Source organism: Diabrotica virgifera, chromosome 8 (genome assembly GCF_917563875.1).
Source record: "Diabrotica virgifera virgifera chromosome 8, PGI_DIABVI_V3a".
Lineage (NCBI taxonomy): Eukaryota > Metazoa > Arthropoda > Insecta > Coleoptera > Chrysomelidae > Diabrotica > Diabrotica virgifera.
In genome coordinates, this window is record NC_065450.1 from 141,004,573 (window position 1) to 141,029,604 (window position 25,032).

General features: G+C 31.6%; 2 protein-coding genes across 6 annotated transcripts in view; one reads left to right on the forward strand and one right to left on the reverse strand.

Moving 5' to 3' along the window:
• Nucleotides 1-25,032, forward strand: part of LOC126889811 (negative elongation factor D) — a 124,613-nt gene that overhangs the window by 96,370 nt on the left and 3,211 nt on the right. For all 4 annotated transcript variants that reach the window (XM_050658472.1, XM_050658473.1, XM_050658471.1 and 1 more), the window contains 2 exons: nt 5,298-5,438; nt 21,519-21,648. In XM_050658472.1, coding sequence (XP_050514429.1) covers nt 5,298-5,438; nt 21,519-21,648 — 271 coding nt within the window. The remainder of the gene's footprint in view (nt 1-5,297; nt 5,439-21,518; nt 21,649-25,032) is intronic.
• The window catches only part of LOC126889809 (uncharacterized), a 168,098-nt gene that overhangs the window by 1,508 nt on the left and 141,558 nt on the right, over nt 1-25,032 (reverse strand). The gene's annotated exons all lie outside the window — the stretch shown is intronic.

Genomic DNA, 25,032 nt, shown 5'->3' on the forward strand with positions numbered 1-25,032 from the left:
TATCATTAATGACCATAGAAAAAGTTAAAGTACACTTTAATAAATAAATGATTTTTATTAAATAATTATTTATTGAAGATAATTTATTTATTAAAGTATACCTTAACTTTTTCTATGATTAATAACGATAGTATGATTAAAATCATGGATTTTTGGTAAACAATTATTTTTTCAAAAATTGTTTAAACAAATTAGACTGTTTATTAATTAATAAATGTCTACACAAATTGCATATTTGTAATGTACAGAAAAATTAGATACGAATTAAAAAAATAACGATAAAAGTATATTCAGTAGATCCCGAGATATAGAAAATGATAGTAGTTTTTAGTTAGCTTTTTTAGTTTTTGAACTCGTGCATCTGTCGGCTCTCAGCTCCCCCTTCACTTACCACGACTAGTCACCAATTAAACTACATTTTTAAAAATTCGTCTAAAATACCAGCTTGTCTAATATGTAAAATCATTTTTTCTACGGACAATATTTTTAAAGTTATTCTAAATGTTTATAAACTACAAAATTTCACAAATTTGGCATTAGGATTTTTGACTATATTAAATAATTTTTTTATCTTTTTTTAGTACATTCTGGTAGCATCAGTTTTCTACTGTTATTTGGCATACGCAGAATTGTCATATCTTCATTATTTTCTGTCTTATGTTATTGCAAAATAAAGGTTTCTGGGATAAGCAATTAGAATAACTCTTAAACTAATTAATGGATCGGTCTCAAATTTTGAGGGTTTGTTAAGTACCCCAATACCCAACATTGGGTGAAACACTAAAGTTCTAAGGTAGTTTTAGTAAAAGTTATTAACAAATAACGATTTTCACTTATTTTGCAGTTTGCGTAGCAACAAATTAACATAGTTTTTTTTAATTTATTTATTTATTAAATTAATTACTGCCAATGTGCTAATGAAATACACCAATCATCACAATATAATAAGCCATTTTTTTTAAATGTGATGATAATACAAAGCACTTATCTATTAAATGTAATTATATTTATTTGTATCAATTGTAAATAAAACTAAATAGGCCGGTAAATGAATTTGGAGTGTAATTTTTCTTGTCAGGACGGATTTAGGTTCCTCTTATCCTCTACTCCTACTTCATTATTGGACCGCATTTATTTTACTTGGGAGGTGGTAGCCACTCCTTCTCGAGGTTGAAAAATCATACGTTCAAAATAACTCTGGAAATGGACAAATGGACCAATTCTAAGCAATTTATGTCTTATAGAGGTTCTTAACTAAGTCAATACTTTTCGAGTTATTTGCCAGTGAAAATGTTTATTTTTCAACAAAAATAAACACGTTTTCAGACGGTTTTTCGCAAATAACTCAAAAAGTAAGTATTATCGATAAAAATATTCTTATCTTATAAAAAAGAAAAAAAATGGTGTAGGTATGAAGTCTGTAGTTGTATCTCATGAAAAATAGGTCCTTATTCGTCAAATTCCAAATCGAATATTTCAACGTGAAATAACCAAAAAATGAAGCACTTTTCGGAGAAAACTCATCAAAAATTTTCTAAAGCGAGTTACGCTCAAAAAAAGTTTGTACCTTTTTTTTTGGTAAAAAAAATCGTGAAAATCTCCTAAATAATTAGTCGCAAATAAAATGAATCGTTACCGCGTTACAATTTCCTTTATATACAGTTGGAAAAATGAAAGAATACCCATGAACGATCACATCAATCACTTATTTTGTATTTGCTATCTTTTTTTATAATAAACGTTTGTTATTTATAGAAAAAGACAGCAAATACAAAATAAGTGATTGATGTGATCGTTCATCGGTATTCTTTCATTTTTCCGACTGTATGTATTGTTTATACGATCTGTAAGTTTGACCGACCGACGGTTCGAACTGCTTATTTTTGAAAGAATTTGGTTTTATACTAAATTTTTTTTATTTTGAAAAAAAAAATACATTTTTTTGAAATAAAAAATACCTTTTTTTCAAAATAACTTAAAAAGTAGGTAAGTGATACGAAAAATCTCGAAAAATAAAAATGTTAGATTTGCTTTTCGGAATATTTTGGATTTTTTTTTGTAAGACAAAAATTGGTTAAGATATGGCTGTTCAAGGTTTGCATACACTCGTGATTAGTGACTCGTTCAAGCCCTTTCAACTACATCCCTTTCAAAAATAAGCAAGAATTGGTTAAGATATGGCTGTTCAAAGTTTGCATACACTCGTGATTAGTGACTCGTTCAAGCCCTTTCAACTACAACCCTTTCAAAAATGAGCACTTCGAACCAGTATATTATATTACTGATCCTATAAACAATACATAAGTTAAGTAAATTGTAAAGCGGCAACAATTAATTTTATTTTGGGATGCTAATTAGAGGGTAATTTTCACGATTTTTTTTTACCAAAAAGGGGAGCAACTTTATTTTGATCGTAATTTGCTAAGTTTTGATCCTAGAAAGTTATATAAAAAAAACAAAAATAAAGCTATTTTTAAACACTTTAAAAAAGTGTTGATGAGTTTTCCCCGAATAGAGCTGCATTGATTGGTTATTTCTAAGAATATTTTTTCCGATAGATAAACAACGTACTTTTTGGGTATTTGCGAAAAACCGTCCAAACACGTGGTTTTTTCTATCCAATGATGTTGATAGTTTTCCCCGAAAAGAGCTTCATTGATTGGTTATTTCTAAGAATATTTTTTTCGATAGATAAACAACTTACTTTTTGGGTATTTGCGAAAAACCGTCCAAACACGTGGTTTTTTGTTGAAAAATGAACATTTTCACTCGCCAATAACTCAAAAAGTGTTGACAGTGAAAAAACTCTATAGAACAAAATTTGTTTAGAATTAGTCAGTTTATCCATTTCCGGATTTACGTTAAACTTATTTTTTCTCACCCCGAAAGGGGGTGGCTTTCACCCCCCAAGTAAATTCAACCAACGGCACAACTCCAAAAGTGAAGTGGAGGCTAAGAGGAGAACCTCAATCCGCAGTTCGGTGGTGACACGGAAAATTACACGGTATCGCCGTATTTCACATTCATTAATGGCTGGTTGCACCAACAAATCTTAAGTTCCAGCTTAGCCCAGCTCAGCTCATAGATAGCGCCGCCTTAAGTCTCACTTACGTTGCATCATAATTTTCGATTCTTATCTAAGCAATCCACGTGGAAATTCATTGTGGCAAGCTGAAAATTGATCATAAGACTCAATGGTTCAACGCTTATGCGCAAACAGTGGCGATCAACAGGTAGCAACAAACGCGTTCCAAGATTGCGGCTCTAATTTTGAATATTTTGTCGAGATATTTGGCACACATATTCGTAATATAATAAAGAATGGCGGTACAGAGCCCAATTTCAGAAATATGTTAGTATGTGGAAATTACTCTACAACTAAATAAAATATTGCAAAAAGGAGCCTGTACCGCCATGAAGAAAGACAAAAAAATACACTTTCTTCAAATAAACTTTTTTATCCCGTGCCTAGATTTTGTGTCAGATTGGAACTATGTACTAAAAATCGATTTTTTTATAACAAGAAATCGAACGTCACTGACTTGGCAACATTTCGCACCTATCTGTATAAAATTATTGTTTTTGATCAGTGATGTGGGAGGGAGGGGATGCGGCATACGGTGAAGTAGATGGGCTCAGTTTCACTCTCAAAAACGCTCCATCCAATATGGCGGAACAACTCTTTGGTAGTATATTCTGCTCTATATAAAATATATAATTATAAAATTATATTATACAGTATGTCCCTGTAAGTTGTATCCATATGGAAAACTTTTTGATTATTAATTTTACGAATAAAAGTTATTCTTCATAAAAAGCTCTGCATGGTCCAAAACCTAAGATTTAACCATCAAATATTAAATTTTTTGAATATTATACGAGGTATGTCAAAAAGTTTGAATTTCACTCAAGAGTAAAGTAGCTTTATTTTTCACAATATTGAAAATTCCTATTAGTAAAAGTTGTTTGGAATTAAAAACTATATTCTAGTATGCAATTACATGCTTCTAATTGAAAATTTTTTTTTGAAAAATTATGGATAACTAACATTATTTTCAGTTATTTCAATTCAGATAACTCTTTTATTATTAATTTTACGAAAAAAGTGATTCTTAATAAAAAGTTCTGCATGGTCTAAACCCTAAAATACAATCATCTTATGTCAAATTTTATCAATTTTATACGAGGTATGTCAAAAAATATGAATTTCGCTCAAGAGTAAAATACGTTTATTTTTCACAATATCGAAAATTGTTATTATGAAAAGTTATTTAAAATTAAAAACTATATGTTTTAGTATGTAATTACATCCTTCTAATTGAAATATTCTGAATATAAAGGTATTTTATTTTTGATATAAATTTATCTTTTTTGACGTACCTCCTATAAAATTGATAAAATTTGATATAAGATGGTTGTATTTTAGGTTTTAGACCAGCCAGAGCTTTTTATTAAGAATCACTTTTTTTCGTAAAATTAATAATAAAAGAGTTGTCAGAATTGAAATAACTGAAAATAATGTTAGTTATCCATAATTAAAAAAAAAATTATTCAATTAGAAGGATGTAATTGCATATTAGAGTATAGTTTTTAATAACAAACAACTTTTCATAATAGCAATTTTCAATATTGTGAAAAATAAAGCTACTTTACTCTTGAGTGAAATTCAAACTTTTTGACATACCTCGTATAATATTCAAAAAATTTGATATTTGATCGTTATATCTTAGGTTTTGGACCATGCAGAGCTTTTTATGAAGAAAAACTTTTTTTCGTAAAATTAATAATAAAAAAGGTTTCCATATGGATACAACTTACAGGGACATACTGTATAAGTATACACACAATTAATAATTTTAATAACTTATTAATAACATATTCCATATATAACGTATAAAAACCTGCCCGTCGCCATATTGGATGTAGCACAAAAGTGTCAAATCAAGTGGTCCCATTTAGTAAATACAAAATCACCCCTTATGTCGTATCCCCTCCCTCCCACATCACTGTTTTTGATAGTATAAACGTCACTGTCTGTGTCGAATTACCGACGCACTGTGGCCTCACTTTTGAAAGTTCGCAGAACTTTCGCAATATTGGACCGCGTTTATTGCTACCTGTTGATCACTACTGTGTGCTCTTAAGTTTCGTAAGCTGAGCTTAAAGCACGTCTTAAGGTTAACATCTCTTGGTGCAACCAAGCATTACTGGCCTATTACAAGAAAACATTTAAGGGAATATTAAGCATGTCTTATATTTTAAGAGTTATGTGTTTTATGCATTATTTTGTGTTTTAGCTTGAGATGAGAAAAATGGTATTGGATAGAATGGTAAATCTTCTTTGTTCAGGATGTGTCGTGCCAGTAGTGAAATATATTAAACAGTGTTGGCAGCGAGGTGATACAGATATTTCGTTGATAAGATATTTCGTTACTGAAGTGAGTATATTATTCCTATTATACAAGGTGTCCCAAAAGTAGTGGAACGGTCGAATATTTCGCGAACTAAACATCGCATCGAAAAACTGAAAAATACGTGTTCAATTACTTTCAAAAATCTATCCAATGACACCAAACACCAACCCCCACTACATCCCCTGGAGGCGGGGTGGGGGTAACTTTAAATCTCAAATGGAAACCCCCAGTTTTTCTTGCAGATTTTAATTTGTTACGTAAAAGTAAGCAACTTTTATTCAAGACATTTTTCGAACTGTGGATAGATGGCGCTATAATGGACAGCCTAAGTCTGACGTCAAAATACAAATAAACTGTTAAGTATATTTACTTCGTTGAAATTATATAATAGAAGAATAACTTCTTACGTCACTTAGCTTCCATTCGTCGTGGTAGTCAGACGTGCGTAGGAAAGAAGCTTGTTTTTTAAAACCGGTGTCTATAAATTAGATATTTAAATAAATATTTTGTGAACTTTAAAAGTAAATTAATTACACCAAATAAAAAAGCGAAATCGGAATAAAAACATTAAAAAGTTATGAGTGCAGTTAGCGGGGGCGACGCCCCCGATAAAAATGTTTTAGAAACCCAAATGGATACAGAACATGCAACATCTTCAAAGGAGGAGCTATTAGGATTCCAAAATCTTGTTCCAGTTACACAGATAAGTACCACAAAACTTGTTAATAATAAACCCATTATCGATAATGACTTTGCTAATGTACACACTTCAATAACAAATAACATTAACAAAGAAGTAGGAACAAAAAGGGAGGAATTTCTTTACCGACAAAACGACCTAGGACCTTTTTACGCGTATTTAGAAAATAATTCACCCGATTTTAAAGGCAGATTAAACGCGTTAAGGATAGGTGACATTATTATCACAAATTTTAAAGAAATTGATGAAAAAATTGTAAGCATTGACGCAGTAGGAAGAAATAAAATACGTATAAAATTTAAAGATTATAAATCGGCTAACTATATCATATCTAAAAAAAATGAAGCAATATTTATAAAAAATAATCTAGACATATACATTCCTAAGTTTCTTTTAGTTAGACAGGGCGTAATAAAAGATATTTCCACAGAATTTTCAGTAGAGTATGTTAAAAACAGAATAAAAATGTACGATTTACACTGTAAATTTGAAGTCCTTCAAGTCACAAGATTAAATCGAAGACAAGTAGATGAAAACGGTACTCAATACATTCCAACAAAAACATGCGTAGTTAGTTTTAAGTCACAAGTGCTACCAAAATATATAACAATTAACAAGGTACTAAAGGAAGTCGAACCATACAAACAAAAGGTGCTATTATGCTTTAATTGTCTTCGATTTGGACATACAGGTGGGCAGTGTAAGAGCAAGGCTAGGTGCGATAAATGTCAAGAATCCCACAACTCAAAAGATTGTAAAAAGACCGATCTCACTCCAAAATGTTTTAACTGTTCGGGGGATCATTTTACTACAAATTTAAGCGCGTGTCAAGAATTTCAGCGTCAAAAACTTATTAAAGACGCTATGTCTTCCAATAATATTAGTTATCAAGACGCAAACAAACAGTTCCCCAGAAACTCCTATGCAAAAGTAACATCCATAAATACGGAACAAACTACAAACCTCTCCTGCCTCAAAACTTTCCCTCCATTAAATCCCAATAATTATACACCCACCCAATTCCCATCAAATCCAATTAACAAAATGTCAACTAATAATATATTCTACAATAATAATTCAAATAATACAAATTCTCGAACATTCAAAAGACAGAGACCAAATAGTCCAGATCCAACATTAATTTTGCATAATGAAATTATATCTTCCCCTAGATCTCAATTACCTACGGGAGGAATATTAGACAGCATTAACTATAAGGGAAATATTAATAATAATCCAGTTGCATCTCATTCAGACTTGAGCATGATAAATTCAATATTAGAATTAGTTATAGAAATTGTCTCAAAAGTTTTAGTAACAAAAAGTATAAACATAAATAAGGAAGAACTCGAAAACTTAGTCAAATTAACTATAAATGGAAACACGTCATCACATTCTCAGACCTCAACCATGCAATAAATATCCTTCAATGGAACTGCCGTTCGGCAGTTTCTAATAAAAATAACTTAGAATATCTACTAGATAGGGGCAACTACTCCGTTGCACTTCTATCGGAAACATGGTTTAAAGCAGAAAAATACTATAATTTTAAAGGCTTCAACAATATTCGCTGTGACCGGGACGACGGGTACGGCGGCTCTGCCATTTTATTAAAATCAGACTTAATATACCAAGAAGTCTCAATTCCAACTACAATCAACTTTGAGCATACTTGTATCTCGGTAAATTTTCCATATATACATAAAAAAATTTACTTTGTTTCAGTATACCTTAAACCGAGAACTAGAATATCATTACAACAGTGGATTAACTTTTTGGAACAAATTCCAAAACCATTCATAATTGGGGGCGACTTTAACGCACATAGTTTGGCATGGAACGATGGATATGACGATATCTATGGCAAGATTCTTTTGGAAGCTATCGAACAATGCAACCTAGTAATTATAAACGACGGATCACCTACATTAGCAAACAATAAGAAGTCAGCTGTAGACTTGACCCTCTGTACACAGGATCTGACACAACTAATTACGTGGTGTACTTTAGAAGAACCTTATGGCTCTAATCACTTACCAATACACATACAATTTGGAAGGAATATCCCACCTGCGCAAATTAAACAGACAAAACATAATATATGGAGACTCAAGGCTGCTAATTGGGATGTATACACCGCTACCCTTGAAGCAACAGAACCAAAATCATCACTAATGGGCATTATCGACAATATTAACAAAGCTGCCGACAAAGCAATTCCGTTACGAAAATCAAACGCACAAAATAGAAATCATTGCTCAAAGGACTGGTGGAACGAAACCTGTAACATAGCTGCTAAAGCAAGAAAACAAGCTTTCTTAACCTACACACAGGCTCCAAATCTTAATAATCTAACAGAATATAAAAGACTTGATGCAGTAGCTAAAAAAACTTTTAAAGAAACTAAGAAAAAAAGTTGGATAAATTACTGCCAAAATCTAAATCAAAATACACCAATTAAAGAAGTGTGGAACAAAGTAAACCGATATAAAAACCGAAAACAAGCGAATAAACCCCTAATGAACCCCAAAGAAGACTGGATAAGCGAATTCCACACAAAAATCTCACCTCCATGGGTCGAAAACAACATTACTCAACAAATAGCTACTGTAAATAGGAACACTTCTTTCCTACAATCGTTATTTCAATTATGGGAACTCGATCATTGCATTAAATCAACAAATAATAAATCTCCCGGGGCGGATAACATTTCATATAATATGTTGCATAAAATGCCCTTAGACCATAAGAAAGCCCTGTTGGAATTGTTCAATTCGATTTGGATAAATAGGATTCCTTTTCCACCGATGTGGAAAGAATACATCATAGTACCTATCAAAAAACCTGGAAAACAGAATGGAAATGCAGATTCATATAGACCCATAGCTTTATCATCGTGTATATTTAAAACCATGGAAAGAATGATAAAGAACAGGCTTGAATATTGGCTAGAAAATGAAAAAATATTACCTGACTCACAATATGCTTTTAGAAAGGGAAGATCTTCCTTGGAACCCCTAACGATACTAGTAAATGACATCTATCTAGGATTCACACACAAATACAGCACTTTGGCCACATTTTTGGATATAACTTCAGCATATGATAATGTTCAAATAAATATACTAGAAGAGAAGCTCATCAATATTGGTCTACCAACCTCCTTTGCCAACTTCATAAAATCAGCTTACTCTAATCGATCAGTTTCCTTAAAGATAAATCAAGAAATTTCGGAATCAAGAATATGTAGATCTGGATTACCACAAGGTAGTATCCTGAGCCCAATCCTCTACAGCCTGTACACAATGGATATAGAAAATGTTATATCACAAAAGTCTAAAATCATTCAATACGCTGATGATGTTGTTATTTACACCAGTAGCAAATCAGAGGACAAATGTATAGAAAATATCAACACTGAATTTATAAAAATCCAAAAATACCTAGACAACATGGGACTTTCCATATCCGAGTCCAAAACCAATATATGTATTTTCTCTAGAAACAGAAATAACTATCAAAGACAACTAACAATAGGAAAATATAAACTCTGTATTAGTAACTCTGTAAAATATCTTGGTCTGCATCTAGATAGAAAACTATTATGGAAGGACTGTATCCACCAAATTATCAAAAAAACAAGTAATTCTATAAATATCCTAAGAGCGTTTTGTAGAGCAAAGTGGGGAGCAGACCCAAATACGGCTTTACTATTCTACAAAACAATGGTACGATCAATAATGGATTATGGAAGTCAACTCTATGGAACAGCAGCAGATACACATCTAAATAAAATCGAGATACAACAAAATAAATGCTTAAGAGTTTGCCTGGGATATCTTAAGTCAACGCCCATAAACATTATACAAGCTGAAGCCGTGGAACCTCCTCTTAAACTAAGAAGACAACTATTGAGCAGAAAATTCATGATAAAAACCATTTCAAAAAAAACTTCTTACCTCAATAGTGTACAGTCACTAACAGTTCAAGTTTTGACCCATAGATACTGGCACTTCAAGAAAACCCCCCTCATAGTAGAATCTTTCTCAGAAATAGCTGACATTACAGATATACTCTATTCCAACCAACTCCCTCCAGTTTTAATTTACTCACCTGAACAAATTTTTTCACGTGAAATTAGAACCTACTATTTTGAAAGTGAAGAAGTAGCAAGTATCAATCAAACAAAGTTCAACGAAACAAAAAACAAATACTGGCCAAACTATGATTCTATATTCACTGATGGATCAAAGTCAAAAGAATATACCAGTTGTGCCTTCTACCATTTTGAGGAAAATACTGACAAAAAATTTATTTTACCAAAGGAAGCTTCCATATACACTGCAGAACTAACAGCAATAGTGCAAGCTATGAAATACGTACTCGGCTCTAACCACGACAAATTTATAATATGTACGGACAGCAAAAGTGCAGTAGATAAACTTAAAAATGTTAAAATAAATAGATCAGTTAATCATATTGAAGCAAAAATCATGTATTTACATAATGAGATACACATCAAGAATAAAGTCGTCATATATCTATGGGTAAAGGGACACGCAGGCATAACAGGTAATGAAATGGTGGATGCCTTAGCAAAAACAGCTCCAACATCAGGAGAAGAACTAAATCTTAAACTACCCCCGTCCGATTTATTCTTAAATCAAAGGAACAAAATAAATGAGATGTGGCAAAACCTATACAGTGCATCAACAACTGGAACAAACTTTTGTAAACACCAGCCAAGGATCCCCAGAAAACCATGGTTTCACAAAATACCAAACAGAAACTTTGTCGCCACAATAAATCGAATACGTGCAAACCATGCACTAACACCTTATTATAAACACAAAATAAAAATTACAGACGATCCACTGTGTAGTTGTGGTAAAATGGGTACATTGGTACATGTTTTACTTGAATGTCCAATAAATATTGTAAACATTAATAATCTATATAAAAACTTAATTCACTACAAGATAAACCTTCCAATAGACCTAAATTGTATTATTTTTTCAGGAAATAATAATATACTTTATGTACTTCATGAACACATCATAAACTGTAAACTAAAATTGTAAAATTACTAACCAATTTTGTAAGCAATTCTGCAAAACAAACTAAATGTAAAGCATTAAAGGAAAAAAAAAGGTGAATACAAAAAAAAAAAAAAATAATAAAAAAAATAAACCAAGTAAAAAAAATTAACCAATTAAAAAAAAAACAAAAAAAAAAAAACAAAAAAAAACAAAAAAAAAACAAAAAAAAAAACAAAAAAAACAAAAAAAAAACAAAAAAAAAGAAAAAAAAAAATAAAAACACACACAAAGAGGGCTAAAACCTCCGCGGCGTTGAACCGGGTTGATGCTCTAGCGCGGAAGGAAAAAAAAAAAATTAAACACCTTACACTTTACTAATGCTACATATTACTAACAAAACAAATGAATACATCATGCTCAAGTTTGATACTATGAAACAATTTACACAAACTATTTATACAATCTAACATAGTCTGGCTAATTGGTCCTCACCAAAGCCATAAATTCCACGAAAAAAAAAAAAAAAAAAAAAAAGTCTGACGTCACAAATGTCACAAAATTGGGAGGAGCTTATATTGGCTCCAAACAATTTTGATTGTAAGGTTAAATGGTCATAAGACATTTTTCATTTATGTGCTTTGTGTGGCAAAATAAGACTTCATTTACGTATTTTGTTAAAGAAACGTGTTAATTAAGAGATTTTTATTCGTTTTTGCTCAGGTGGTTTTTATTCCTTAGTGATTGAAAATAAACATAACCTCAACACTGTTTACGTTCTAATCATTGCAATAAATTAACTCACCTGAGCCAAAACGAATAAAAATCTCTTAATTGGCACGTTTCTTTAACTAAATACCTAAATGAAAAGTCTTATTTTGTCACACAAACTACGTAAACAATAAATTAAAAATTCCTTATGAGTGTTTAACATTACAAACAAAATTGTTTGGAGCCAAATATAAGCTCCTCCCAATTTTGTGACGTCAAGGAAGTCCATTGGGAAAAACGATTTATCCTGATACCATAGGTAAATTATAGAAATGGTCTAATATCTCACGAAATACACTTCCAAATGAGAAACTAAAAAACAGATTTTTAATATTTTTCGAAAACCTTTCCAACAACACCAAACGTGACCCTCCAACCCACCCCCTGGAGGTGGGGTGGGGGGTAGCTTTAAAATCTTAAATAGCAACCCCCACGTTTTATAACAGATTCGGATCCGTCATGAAAAATTAAGCAACATTTATTTGAAACATTTTCTAGAATTGTTAATAGATGGCGCTTTAATTGGAAAAATACGATTTATTAGCGCCATCTATCAAAAATTTTAAAAAATGTTTCGAATAAATGTTGCTTAATTTTTTATGGCGAATCCGAATCTGCGATAAAAAGTGGGGGTTGCTATTTAAGATTTTAAAGTTACCCCCCACCCCACCTCCAGGGGGTGTGTTGGAGGGTCATGTTTGGTGTTATTCGATAGGTTTTCGAAAAAGATTAAAAATCTATTTTTTGGTTTCTCATTTGGAAGTGTATGTCGTGAGATATTAGACCGTTTCTATAATTTTATCTATGTTATCAGGATAAATCGTTTTTCCCAATTATAGCGCCATCTATCCACAGTTAGAAAAAATATCTTGAATAAAAGTTGCCTACTTTTACATAACGAATCCAAATTTGCAAGAAAAACTGGGGGTTTCCATTTAAGATTTTAAAGTTACCCCCCACCCCACCTCCAGGGGTGTAGAGGGGATTGGTGTTTGGTGTCATTGGATAGATTTTTGAAAATGATTAAACACGTATTTGTCAGTTTTTCGATCCGATGTTTAGTTCGCCAAATATTCGACCGTTCCGCTACTTTTGGGACACCCTATATAATGAAATTAAATATAGAACTATCTAAAAACTCGTAATTAGAGTAAAACATGAATTCCCTTATTTATATGGCTTTTTTGTACTGTAGTCGCATTCCTGGATGACGTGACGTTGGCTTCACATTTTCAATGTAAATGCAAGTTTAATAATATCCCCACAAAAAGAAATCCAGCAAAGTAAGGACTGGCGATCTAACTGGCCATTATGTGAAGCCCCTATTCCCAGTCCATTGATTTGGAAATATTTCGTTCAAATAATTACGAACGGTTGCGTCATAAAGAGGAGTAGCTCCGTCTTGTTGAAACCACTAAGCTTAATTTGGGATGTTCGGGATATCACTTGGCAATATCGCGATTAATTCTGGCACGATTTGCTGTATCGACAAGTCTAAATGCACTGCGCGTCAGAGAAAACGGGCACCCCACAAAATCGGTCATTTTTGATGTCTCGAATTTTCTAAACCTGTTGTCCGATTTTTGTGATTTTTTTAATATGTTGTAGCCTTATTCTTTAACAATGTCGCTGTAATAATATTGTTTCTAGACAGGTAAATTGTCATTGTATACTGGGCAGTGGCGGCTCGTGGCTTTAGGGACAGGGTCGGCAAGGTTTTGTCTCCTCAGATAGGTATGCCATCTAATTAAAAGGCTTCAATTTCATAGGAGATTTTTGGGTTTGGTTTATTTTTCCTTTTTTTGTTTTTTTTTGTTTTTTCCTATAAATTTAGAACCTAAACCTGTTTATAAATTGACTCTAGTCTATGTTGTTTCGAAGTAGCAAAATGGGTTATAACGCCATTGTAAAATTTATTATTGTTTTGGAGAGATTTTAAAAGTTGTTTTTCTATTGACATTTGAGACAAGCTTGACATTCTCTCTTGTTTCATGGTGTTTCGACAATACGTTTTGATTCTTTTGAGACAAGAGAAATCCCGTTCATTTGAGGCAGAATTTGCCCACATTTGAGAACAATAATTTATTAATTTCGGGAACAGTTTGTTGTACCTAATGAATTGCAGTATATAAAATTATACATATTTTGTAACTTATCCCACCTTCCGAAAATATTTGGATCAGCATATAAAATTTAATTGTTTTATTTTATTTGGTTAAAGAATTATGGATAATTTTTAACGAACTTGTCTAATAGACATTTTGAAAATTCTTTAGCGTAACTTTTAAATTTTGAATCGTCAAAGAGGTAAATTACTTATGACAGTGAGTAAATGAAGCGGGGGTGCAATTGTTTTAACTTTTGCCTGAAGACCGTACAATTCACCGGACATCAAGGCAGCGCCGTCATAAGTTTGCCGTACCAATTTATTTTTGATATCAAAAAATTTTAATCTGTCTAAAACACCAAAAATATAATCTGTCTTATGGCTTCCACTCACGTCTGAAAACCTTAAAACCTCTCATAAATATTAGACGTAACGCGTATCGAAGAACAATTGATAATTGTGAATGACATGTTACCTCTATCAGTAGTTTCGTCTACTTCTACCGAAAAGGATCAAAGTGTAACTACTAATTGATTCTTTCATTCTGTGCTGTCTTCGAGACAGAAAGTAAATTAGAAAATTCCAGATTGTATTTGTTATTTTTATTTTAACAATTTTATTAATTCTCTATAATTAACTTGATTTGACGAATGCTCCGATTCATCTTGTCCCCTACATGGTAATTTCTGGCAACTTAGAAAAACTACAATTTCAATAATTAAACGACGTAAACCTACTTATTTCATAGTTTCATCCCGGGCGCAATAGCAAGGTACGTGGCTAGATACGTGCTTTGCTGCCGTTTGCAGATCACCGATCGGCAGATTGCTATCTGCCGGACTTGCCATTCAAATGAATACGGGGAATGTATAATTGGTTGCCTATCGGCTAATATTCCATAGCTTCTTATTCTTATTACAATCAAATCGTCAATCTGGGGACGGCTTACCGAAGCGGGCCTATCGCAATCTGGTGTATGGCTATAGGATCATTAATTTGAAAAGTCTCTTATGCACAGCGCACAGGGATCACTTAACTTACCTATCGGATCGATCGAATTCTTTCAAAGACAATGAATAAAATTTAGTCTGTATTATCTCACATATATTTTTTTATTTCGCAGAAACGAATATCATCAACTATGATTAAATTAAATATTTAAAAAAAATCTATAATGTGTCCATAAAAATGTGTGGGTCGGCACTGCCGACCCTGACCAGTCGCCAATGATACCGGGTGTACCAATCAAACTGTGTTTTTTTCTAAAAGTTCGGAACACCCTGTGGAATATTCTAGCATTTATAAAATACTGAAATTAAAACCCAACTATAGCCTCAGGTTTTCTTAACATTATGTTCTTTGATTCATTCGGTTATGTTGGATATTAAAAAAGTTAGGAACTTTAACATCTAGCCATATTCTTCATCAGTACAGGGTGTTTCTTAATAAGTGCGCAAACTTTAAGGGGTAATTCTGCATGAAAAAATTACCGTTTGATTTATAAACATATATACGCAAATGCTTCGTTTTCGAGATACGGGATGTTGAATATTTTCTTACAAACTGACGACTTATTTGTTGCTCTAAAACCGGTTGAGATATGCAAATGATATGACCGGGTAATATGACCCGTATGCACGCCAATGGTAAATATAAAATTCTTAATTGTACGTCAAAAAATGCGCAATAACTACCTCTTAAAACCTACCAAATTTCATTTGCATATCTCAACCGGTTTTAGAGCAATAAACAAATCGTCAGTTTGTAAGAAACAATTCAACATCCCGTATCTCGGAAACGAAGCATTTGCGGACATAATTATGTTTAGAAAGCAAACGGTCATTATTTTTTCATGCAGAATTACCCCTTAAAGTTTGTCGCACTTATTTAGAAACATCCTGTATTGATGAAGAACATGGCTAGTTGTTAACCTTCCGATGACCAACCTTTTTTTGTTACACGGATGACCAAGGGGGGGGGGGGGAAATGACCCCAGTTCAAAAAATGTCAAAAATGACAATTAACAAAAAAATGAAGTTTTTTTTTGCATGGACTTTATGTCATTCCGCCACTCACAACATGAGTATTAGTGTCATGTGTAGTGTGTATGTTAAGTAAGTGTCTTGTTACTTTGCAAAGTCGACGTCATTAGCGTAAAACTACGTGGAATTACACATAATAGACGGTATTTGACTAAACATCAACTTCAGAATATATTTTTTATTCGTAAAATATAGGGATTTTTTTTTATTTCAAAATATGATATCTAGAATGATATTAAAGTCAAATAAAAAAATAATGAGTTAAAAATTGAAAATACTTTTGAATTTATTAAAGAAAAACATACGGTGGGGTCACAATTTTCCCCGCTTGGTCATTCGAAGGTTAAAGTACCTAACTTTTTTATTATCCCACATAAGTGAATGAATCAAAAACATAATGTTAAGAAAACCAGAGGCTATAGTTATAATATAGTTATTTCAGTATTTTATAAATGCTAGAATATTCCGCAGGGTGTTCTGAACTTTTAGAAAAAAAAAAAAGAATGTGTGTGTACTTTGTACGCACGTAAGAAGTTATACTTCTAAATATGATTTCAATGAAATAAATATACTTTCGGACAGTTTATTTGTATTTATTTAAAGATTAAATTAATTTTTACTTACTACTTTCCAAAAATTTTTATTAAAACAATACCAAAAATTAAAAAAAGATTAGAAAACACCAGGATTTGAACCGGGGACCTCTTGATCTCCAGCCCAACGCTCTACCACTGAGCTATACCCTTTTGTTTATACGGGCTACAAGATTTCTCAGACATAGTGACAAACATACGAAGTGAATTATAAAATACCTACTTTAAATATTACTTATTATCTTATTCCCGAGGTAGACAAGTCCAAATACACAAAAATTATAATAATAGTTATTTATGATATAAATGTTAAAAGCACAATTTTAAGGCACGTATGTGAAAGATTCGCTTCGTTCATTCTGCAATTCACATGAGTGCCTTAAAAATGTACTTTTTAACACCTAGGTATATCATACAATATTTTTTCTACAAACGTCTTATATATCAACAATTATAATTTATTCATTCTCAATTACAGTACAATACCTACAAAAACTTTTACTTGAACTTGACTGACATTCCATTTTTATATTTTTCTTGACATTACATCAAAACTGCCTATACTGTCAATACGTAAATCATAACAACTATCGAATAACATCTACTTTTATTTTTTTATATTCTAACAAATTTTAATAGTTTTTTTCTGCAAACGTGTTAAAAATGCAAATACAGTTTAAATTAAATTTAAAAAAACCTTTTAAACCACCTTTTTCAAATTGCGCAAGTTGTATTATTAATATTAATGTTAATAAATGAAATATAAATATTTTGACGTTTCACAATTTGACAATTCACTTTTAACTAAATTAAATTTAAAATTTTTAAAGCACTGGTGCTTTAAAGTAGCATTTTTAACGCTCCTATGGAGTGCTATAAATTGCATTTTTAACACGTTTGTAGAAAAATATATTTAAAAACACTAATATATCCTTTCCACACCTTTTCTGGACTGATACATACATAAATTAAAACATTTAGTAACGAACTCCATACTGTCTGTGTGCGCATGCGCGCAGATTAATAAAATTTCACCCTCAATCGCGCCTAAACAAGTATAACTTCAAAAACACAGTTTGATTGGTCCACTCGATATATGTACAATGAAAATTTATCTGTTTAGCAACAAGATTATTACAGCGATATTGTTAAAGAATAAAGCTATATAACATATTAAAAAAATCACTTAACTTGGACAACAGGTTTAGGAAATTCGAGACATCAAAAATGACCCATTTTGTGGGGTGCCCGTTTTCTCTCACGCACACTGTATTTTGCACTAGTGAGATATCCGTGTACCAAAAAATGGACGATGATTTTTATGCCAATAATTGCTGCGCATACATTAATTAACCTTTTAAGAAATCGTGTATGGGCTTTCGTGATCCAGTGAGATTTGTTCGTGCCCAGTATCGACATTTTTGTTTATGGTGCCGTTTACATTAAATGATGATACATCTGAAAAATTATATTGTTAGCAGAAAACGGATTTCTGTTACATCACTCCATTATTTCTTCGCACAATTTTAATTTTCTATCCGGGTCATCTTCGTTTAATTCTTGCACTAAATTTATTTTGTAAGGATGCTATTTATGTTTTTTTTTATTTACTTTATTATTGAATTTTGCCTGATCTTGAAATCATGATTAAAGGCTAAAGTCCTAGAGCTTAGATATGGATTATCTCATGCATCTATTAGCATGCTTCGTCGTAAATGTTTTGTGACACTCTTCTTCGCCCAAAAAAAGCTACTTCTAATATTTTCAAATTTATTACATTTTTATATCTTAGAAATGTCTGATTTAGTAACTGCCTCTGCATCAGGATAATTTTTTGAATTTTAACACCTTGTATATCAAAAACTACTAACTTTCGGGAAATAGTGATAGATATTGCCGTTTTTAAAATGTCATTGCCAATGGAATTTTGACAGAAAAAATACAGGATACCATTTCAAATACAAATAGATAACGTCATCACGACGTCATGATGACGTTATCATAGTTACGGTTGTCCAAAATGACAGCAGAACTAGATTTAAAAAATTGACTTGTCTCGTTTTTTTTTTTGCTTAAGTGTTATCTAAAGGATATATTTTGAGGTTTCCAACCCATACGCTCATACTTTATATATTTTTGAGATTAGATTTTAAATTTTAAATCTACCTACGTTTAAAAAAATCCTTTATAAAAGGTGTATATTTAAAATCCCTAAAAAGGGCTACATCACAGAACTAGTTTTCGATTGGTTGACCAATCATAATCAGTGCTTACGTGAAATTTACATGCTAACCACCAAGATATATTATAACAAAAATATGTGGGTAAAAACCCTTTACAAGTAATCCGTCAAGGAAGCATGATGACAGTATGGCAGCAAGTGATTGGGGCGTATTAATGGAATATTAATGGACAAACATGGGAATAAACATAAATGGAAAGAAACTAAACCACCTAAGATATGCAGACGATGTAGTAGTCATAGCATCAAGTTTTGAAGAACTACAAACCATGCTAACCGAACTAGCAAATGAATCCGAACAAATAGGTCTAAAAATGAATTTTGCCAAAACAAAAACAATGACAAACACACAAGACAATAGAAACGTAATACTAAACGACACCACAATAGAAGCGGTTAATGATTATACAGGGTGTCCCGAAAAGATTGGTCATAAATTATACCACAGATTCTGGGGTCAAAAATAGGTTGATTGAACCTCACTTACCTATATACAATAGTGCACACAAAAAAAGTTACAGCCCTTTGAAGTTACAAAATGAAAATCGATTTTTTTCCATATATCGAAAACTCTTAGAGATTTTTTATTGAAAATTGACACGTGGCATGCTTATGGCAGCAACATCTTAAATAAAAATTAAAGTAAAATTTGTACACCCCATAAAAATTTTATGGGGTTTTTGTTCCCTTAAACCCCCCAAACTTTTGTGTACGTTCCAATTAAATTATTATTGTGACACCATTAGTGAAACACAATGTTTTTAAAACTTTTTTGCTTCCTAGTACTTTTTCGATAAGCCACTGTTTATCGAGATATTCTGAATATTGGTCGAATCCACCACATATTTGTATATGGTTAAGTACGATTATAGAGACCTGTTAATAATCTGACAATTTATTTATAATTTACATTTTTAGGTATATTTTGAAAAAGAAGCCACATCTCGATAAAAGGTGACTTATCAAAAAAAGACTAAGAGGCAAAAAAGTTTTAAAAACACTGTGTTTACCTAATGGTACCAAAATAATAGTTCAATTGGAACGTACACAAACATTTGGGGGGTTTAAAGGAACAAAACCCCCATAAATTTTTTATGTAAATATATTAAAAATTAGCCGCATCTCGATAAAAACTGGCTTGTCGAAAAAATACTAAGAGGCAAAAAAGTTTTAAAAATGTTGTGATTAACTAATGGTACTACAATAATGAATTAATTGGAACGTACAGAAAAGTTTGGGGGGTTTAAGGGAACAAAACCCCCATAAAAATTTTATGGGGTGGACAAATTTCACTATAATTTTGTTTTAAGATGTTCCTGCCATAACAATGATATATGTCCATTTTCAATAAAAAATCTGTAATAGTTTTCGATATATTAAAAAAAATCGATTTTCATTTTGTAATTTCAAAGGGCTGTAACTTTTTTTATGAGCACATTTGTACTAAGGTAAGTTAGGTACAATCGAACTATTTTTGACCTCAGAATGTGTGGTATAATTTATGACCAATCATTTCGGGACACCCTGTATATATTTGGGACAGATTATAAAAATAAATAAGGAAAACCAAACAGCGGAGGTAAAAAGAAGGGTCAGATTAGCCTGGGCAGGATTTGGAAAATTAAAATGGGTCCTAAAGAATAAAAAAATACAACAATACTTAAAAACAAGAGTGTTTGACCAGTGCATACTCCCAATTCTCACATACGCATGCCAAACATGGACCTTGACCAAGGCAAACATGGATAAAATAATAAAGACACAAAGAGCCATGGAGAGAGCAATGTTAGGAGTAAAATTGACAGACAAAAAGCAAAACAACTGGGTCAGAAATAGAACAAAAGTCAAAGACGCAGGTCAACATATAACCAGGCTAAAATGGAGCTTCGCAGGTCATAACGCTAGACAAACGGACAATAGGTGGAATAGCACGATACAACAATGGAGACCATGGACAGGAAAGAGAGCAAGAGGACGACCCCAGATGAGATGGGGAGACGACATTAAAAAGATAGGAGGAACGCACTGGAAACAGAAAGCACTAAACAGAAGCGAATGGAGGAAACTGGGGGAAGCCTATGTTCAGAATTGGACGAATTAAAGGGCAAAAGAAGAATGGAATATTTTAAACATCCATGCTTAAGTTCGCATTTTTAACCGATGTGTTTCCTTGACGGATTACTTGTAAATGGTTTTTAGCCACATATTTTTGTTATACTATATCTTGGTGGCTAGCATGTAAATTTCACGTAAGCACTGATTATGATTGGTCAACCAATCGAAAACTAGTTATGTGATGTAGCCCTTTTTAGGGATTTTAAATATATACCTTTTATAAAGGATTTTATTGTTTTTTGTATTACATGGTATACAGCCAACTACAGGAAAACTTTTTTATTGTGGATTTTAAAAAAATTTTAAATCTACGTTTAGCATAAAATGATAATTTTTATGAAATTAATTAAGGATGTTAAATTTCACGGTCAGGAAATACTTTTATTAGAAATTATATACATATATTTTTCTTAAGTAGTTATCCGTATTTTTATTTTGTCTCTATACTATTATTTTTGGAAAATAAAATTTTCACGTATCTTATTTTCTATTATTTAGGTGTTAGAAACAATTGGACCCCCATACAGTTCGGAGTTCGTTCATTTATTCATGCCTATGGTAGAAAATGATGAAATTACCGGTACTATGAGAGGAGATGGTGAAAATGATCCAGTATCTGAGTTTATAGGTATGTATTGATAGACTAATAGTCAAATGCTCCTTGAAAATATCAGACCCTCTAAATAATTCTCAATGAAAGTAAATAATAGTCGAGGAAATGAAGCTGGAAAAATGGCAAAACCTCGCAATTTTTTCGTCCAGCATCGATTTGTACAAAAATTTGGAATTAGGCCCATTTCATCCTCTAGTTCATTTTCTATATTGAACCGTTGTACGCTTTTGGTTTTTTAAGGATGAAAACGACCCCTAAAAAAACTACTTGTAAAAAATTATAAAACAACATTTTAAACTTTAATATTGTCAACATTTGGTTCTTATTAGTTACATAATGATTGTTTTATGCTTTCAGATATACTATCATAATATTTGAACCCTTAAAGCCACCCTTATTGGATATATAAAAAATTACTTATCCTAAAAGAATAATTTCGGCTTGAATCGATTTACATTAAAATTTGGGATTAGGATCATCTCACCCTGTACTTCATAGTCTATAACATGCTCAAGGGCGTCGATTATTTTTAGGGGTGTAAACTACCCTTTATTGTCAAAAATTATATAAAAACATTGTAAACTTTAATATGGGTAAAATTTGGTTTTGTTTGGCTAAAAATAATGATTGTTTTATGCTTTAGGATATAATATCATAATATTTGAACACTTAAAAACCACCCTTACGAACATTATAATTTTTATAAGTAGATAATTTAATAGATCTATACAGAAAAAAAGTAAAATTAAAGAATTACAAAACATTTATTTACACAAAAATACCAATTTACAAATATGTAGAAGTACAAATACACATTGTTTTTAAGTCATCTTACAGTATACGACGCAGTTCTGTGGTATTATACATGCATTGAAAATGTTCCACAAGCGGATTATACGAATATTTCGAAAAAAAAAACGGGTTTTATAAACATAGCTCTTTCATTTTTGGCGATAAAAAGTTTTTTCAAAAACGGTTTTGTAGTATTTTTGAAGAGCTATCAGATTATGTAAATTAAATTCCGTTAGATCTCTTACTTTTTAATTGGGGTGGGTTTAAAGGGCTCGAATAAGGGGGTGTTTGCTCGTAAATAGAGGTTTAAACAGCTATATCTCGCTAACTATTCATTGTAATGAAAATCTATGCACAATATAATTTTATTTATTAAAAAAGCTATTATTTAGTAATTCATCATTTTTTTCGTATCTCCAGTATTTTCGGAGATATTTGGAAGTAAAACGTGAAAAATACGAAAGTGCAAAAAATTAATTTTTCTTTAAACTCCAATTTTTCTAAAATTTGGCCTTTTAAATAGGTGAAACTTCTTGGGTATATTGACAATACAAATATACAAGGAATTACAGAACGGTGAAGACCAATTTTTAATTAGGAGGGTAGTTAGGGGGCTATTTTCACTGATTTTTTCGTAGAGAAAAGCAGGTACCGAATTTTTTTGTTCATAAGTCGCTCTATTTTCATGTTAGAAATTTTTTTAATATTATTCTTTGAAAGGTTTAATTGTATACTTGAAAAATGATAATTTAAGCTTTCCTCGAAAAATGCAAAGTTTTCCCGTTATTTGGCTTTGAATATTTCAAATTATGCATTTAACGAGAAAAGCTAACCTTTAACATGCCGTATCTCGGTTTGTATTGGTCTTAAAGATATTATAGAAAAAGAATTTAGTTTGTGTTACTAAAAGATACAATTTTAATTTCTACAGTTTTTCTGATCAAATGCATATTTTTCGAGGTATTCTAAAAAATCCCTCTAAAAAAGTCGATTTTTCGACGAAAAACTGTTACTTTCAAGCGCGAATAACTCGAAAAATATTCGTTTTACGAAGAAAATGTAAAAAACATTTTGTTCTTAGAATTATTTTTTACATCGATTTACATGGTTAAAATGTAATAAAAAATTCCCACCCCAGAGATGGGGTGGCAACCACCCCCAAGGTTTTAGCGTACAGCGGCATGATATAGAAAATGATCCTTGGACTATTCCCTACCTTCTGTGAAAATTTCAAGTAAATCCATGCTGGACGAAAAAATTGCGAGCCAAAATGCTTCATTTCCTCGACTAATAAGTGAAAAAAGAAAACTTAACTAAAAGATACAGGGTGGAATAACAAAAGAAATGCTAAAGCATGAAGAAAACGTGATCTAGAAAGTGAATGCTTTATTTAACTAAATATTTATAAATTAAAGTTTCAAGATTTAAATTAAAGTTTCTTTATTAGTACTATTTATCCAGATTTAAGTCATACGGCTCTCACTCTTCTAAGAGGAAAAGTCAATTATTCCAGATATCTACGGTATGAAAAGAAATAAGCTCTGGTGGCATTATCTAACAATACACTGTGGTTCCAAATGTTGAAAACGTGGTCATGAGTTAAAAAGTCCCTATCTGGGGATTTTCAGGTTTACAGTCGTTTTCTCATACCATCGTAGAGTCGTAATACGCAGGTATAAGGGTCAGCCGGGATGTATTCTTATCCAAAGCTCAGGGACAAGTGATCATGGGCGACGTTATTTTGGCCGACAGGGAAAGTGAAAAATAACGCGTATATTGAAAACGCTGTAAAAGGTTTTGTGGTTCATTAATTTTATCGCTGTATGTAGTAAAGTTAGATATAAGATTTTATAGTGACTTTAGTGACGCCAACCTTCACTAAAGTCATTCATTATTGTACTCATTTGCCCTCATTTGCAGCAGTAAAGTAACACTTTATTGTACTAAAAGAAGAATTTTACTTTACCTGCCGCGATTAATCAAATTAACCGAGATTGAATGTAAGTGGTCGATGGCAGTAATCGAATGGCGAGTATTTGAGTAGACTTACAATTTATTTACTTTAATTATTAAAAATAGTGTACGCAATTTGCGATATTATCAATTAAATTTATGTCAACAAGTGAAATTCTGTAGTATTTTGTAATTATATTCAATATTGATAACTATCGATTAAAAATCGAAAGCGGCCATCTTGCAAGTTATCTGTCATCACTGTCATGAAATTATTATGACGTCTAAAATTTAAAAAGTTCTTAAATTGTAAATTGCAAGTAAGTGTTAAAACCAATATCAAATTATGTTGGCAAATATTATTTTATACCAATAATATCTTAACCGATTGTCAAAAAATATTCCAGCAAACGAGAAGTAAACTCAACCTTCCCAGGGACATATCTGAGCTTCTTAGAGACAATACAAATATTAACAATGTCACACAGTTTTTAACGGAAATAGGAATAAAAGACATTTAATTGTATCACAAATTTTTCAGGTATACTTTTTGTTAGTATATATGTATTTACTTAATATTACAATCTCTTTTTATTTTTAATATGTATTTTCCATTGTTGTCGTTTATAACCCCAATGGTTCTGACAACATTAA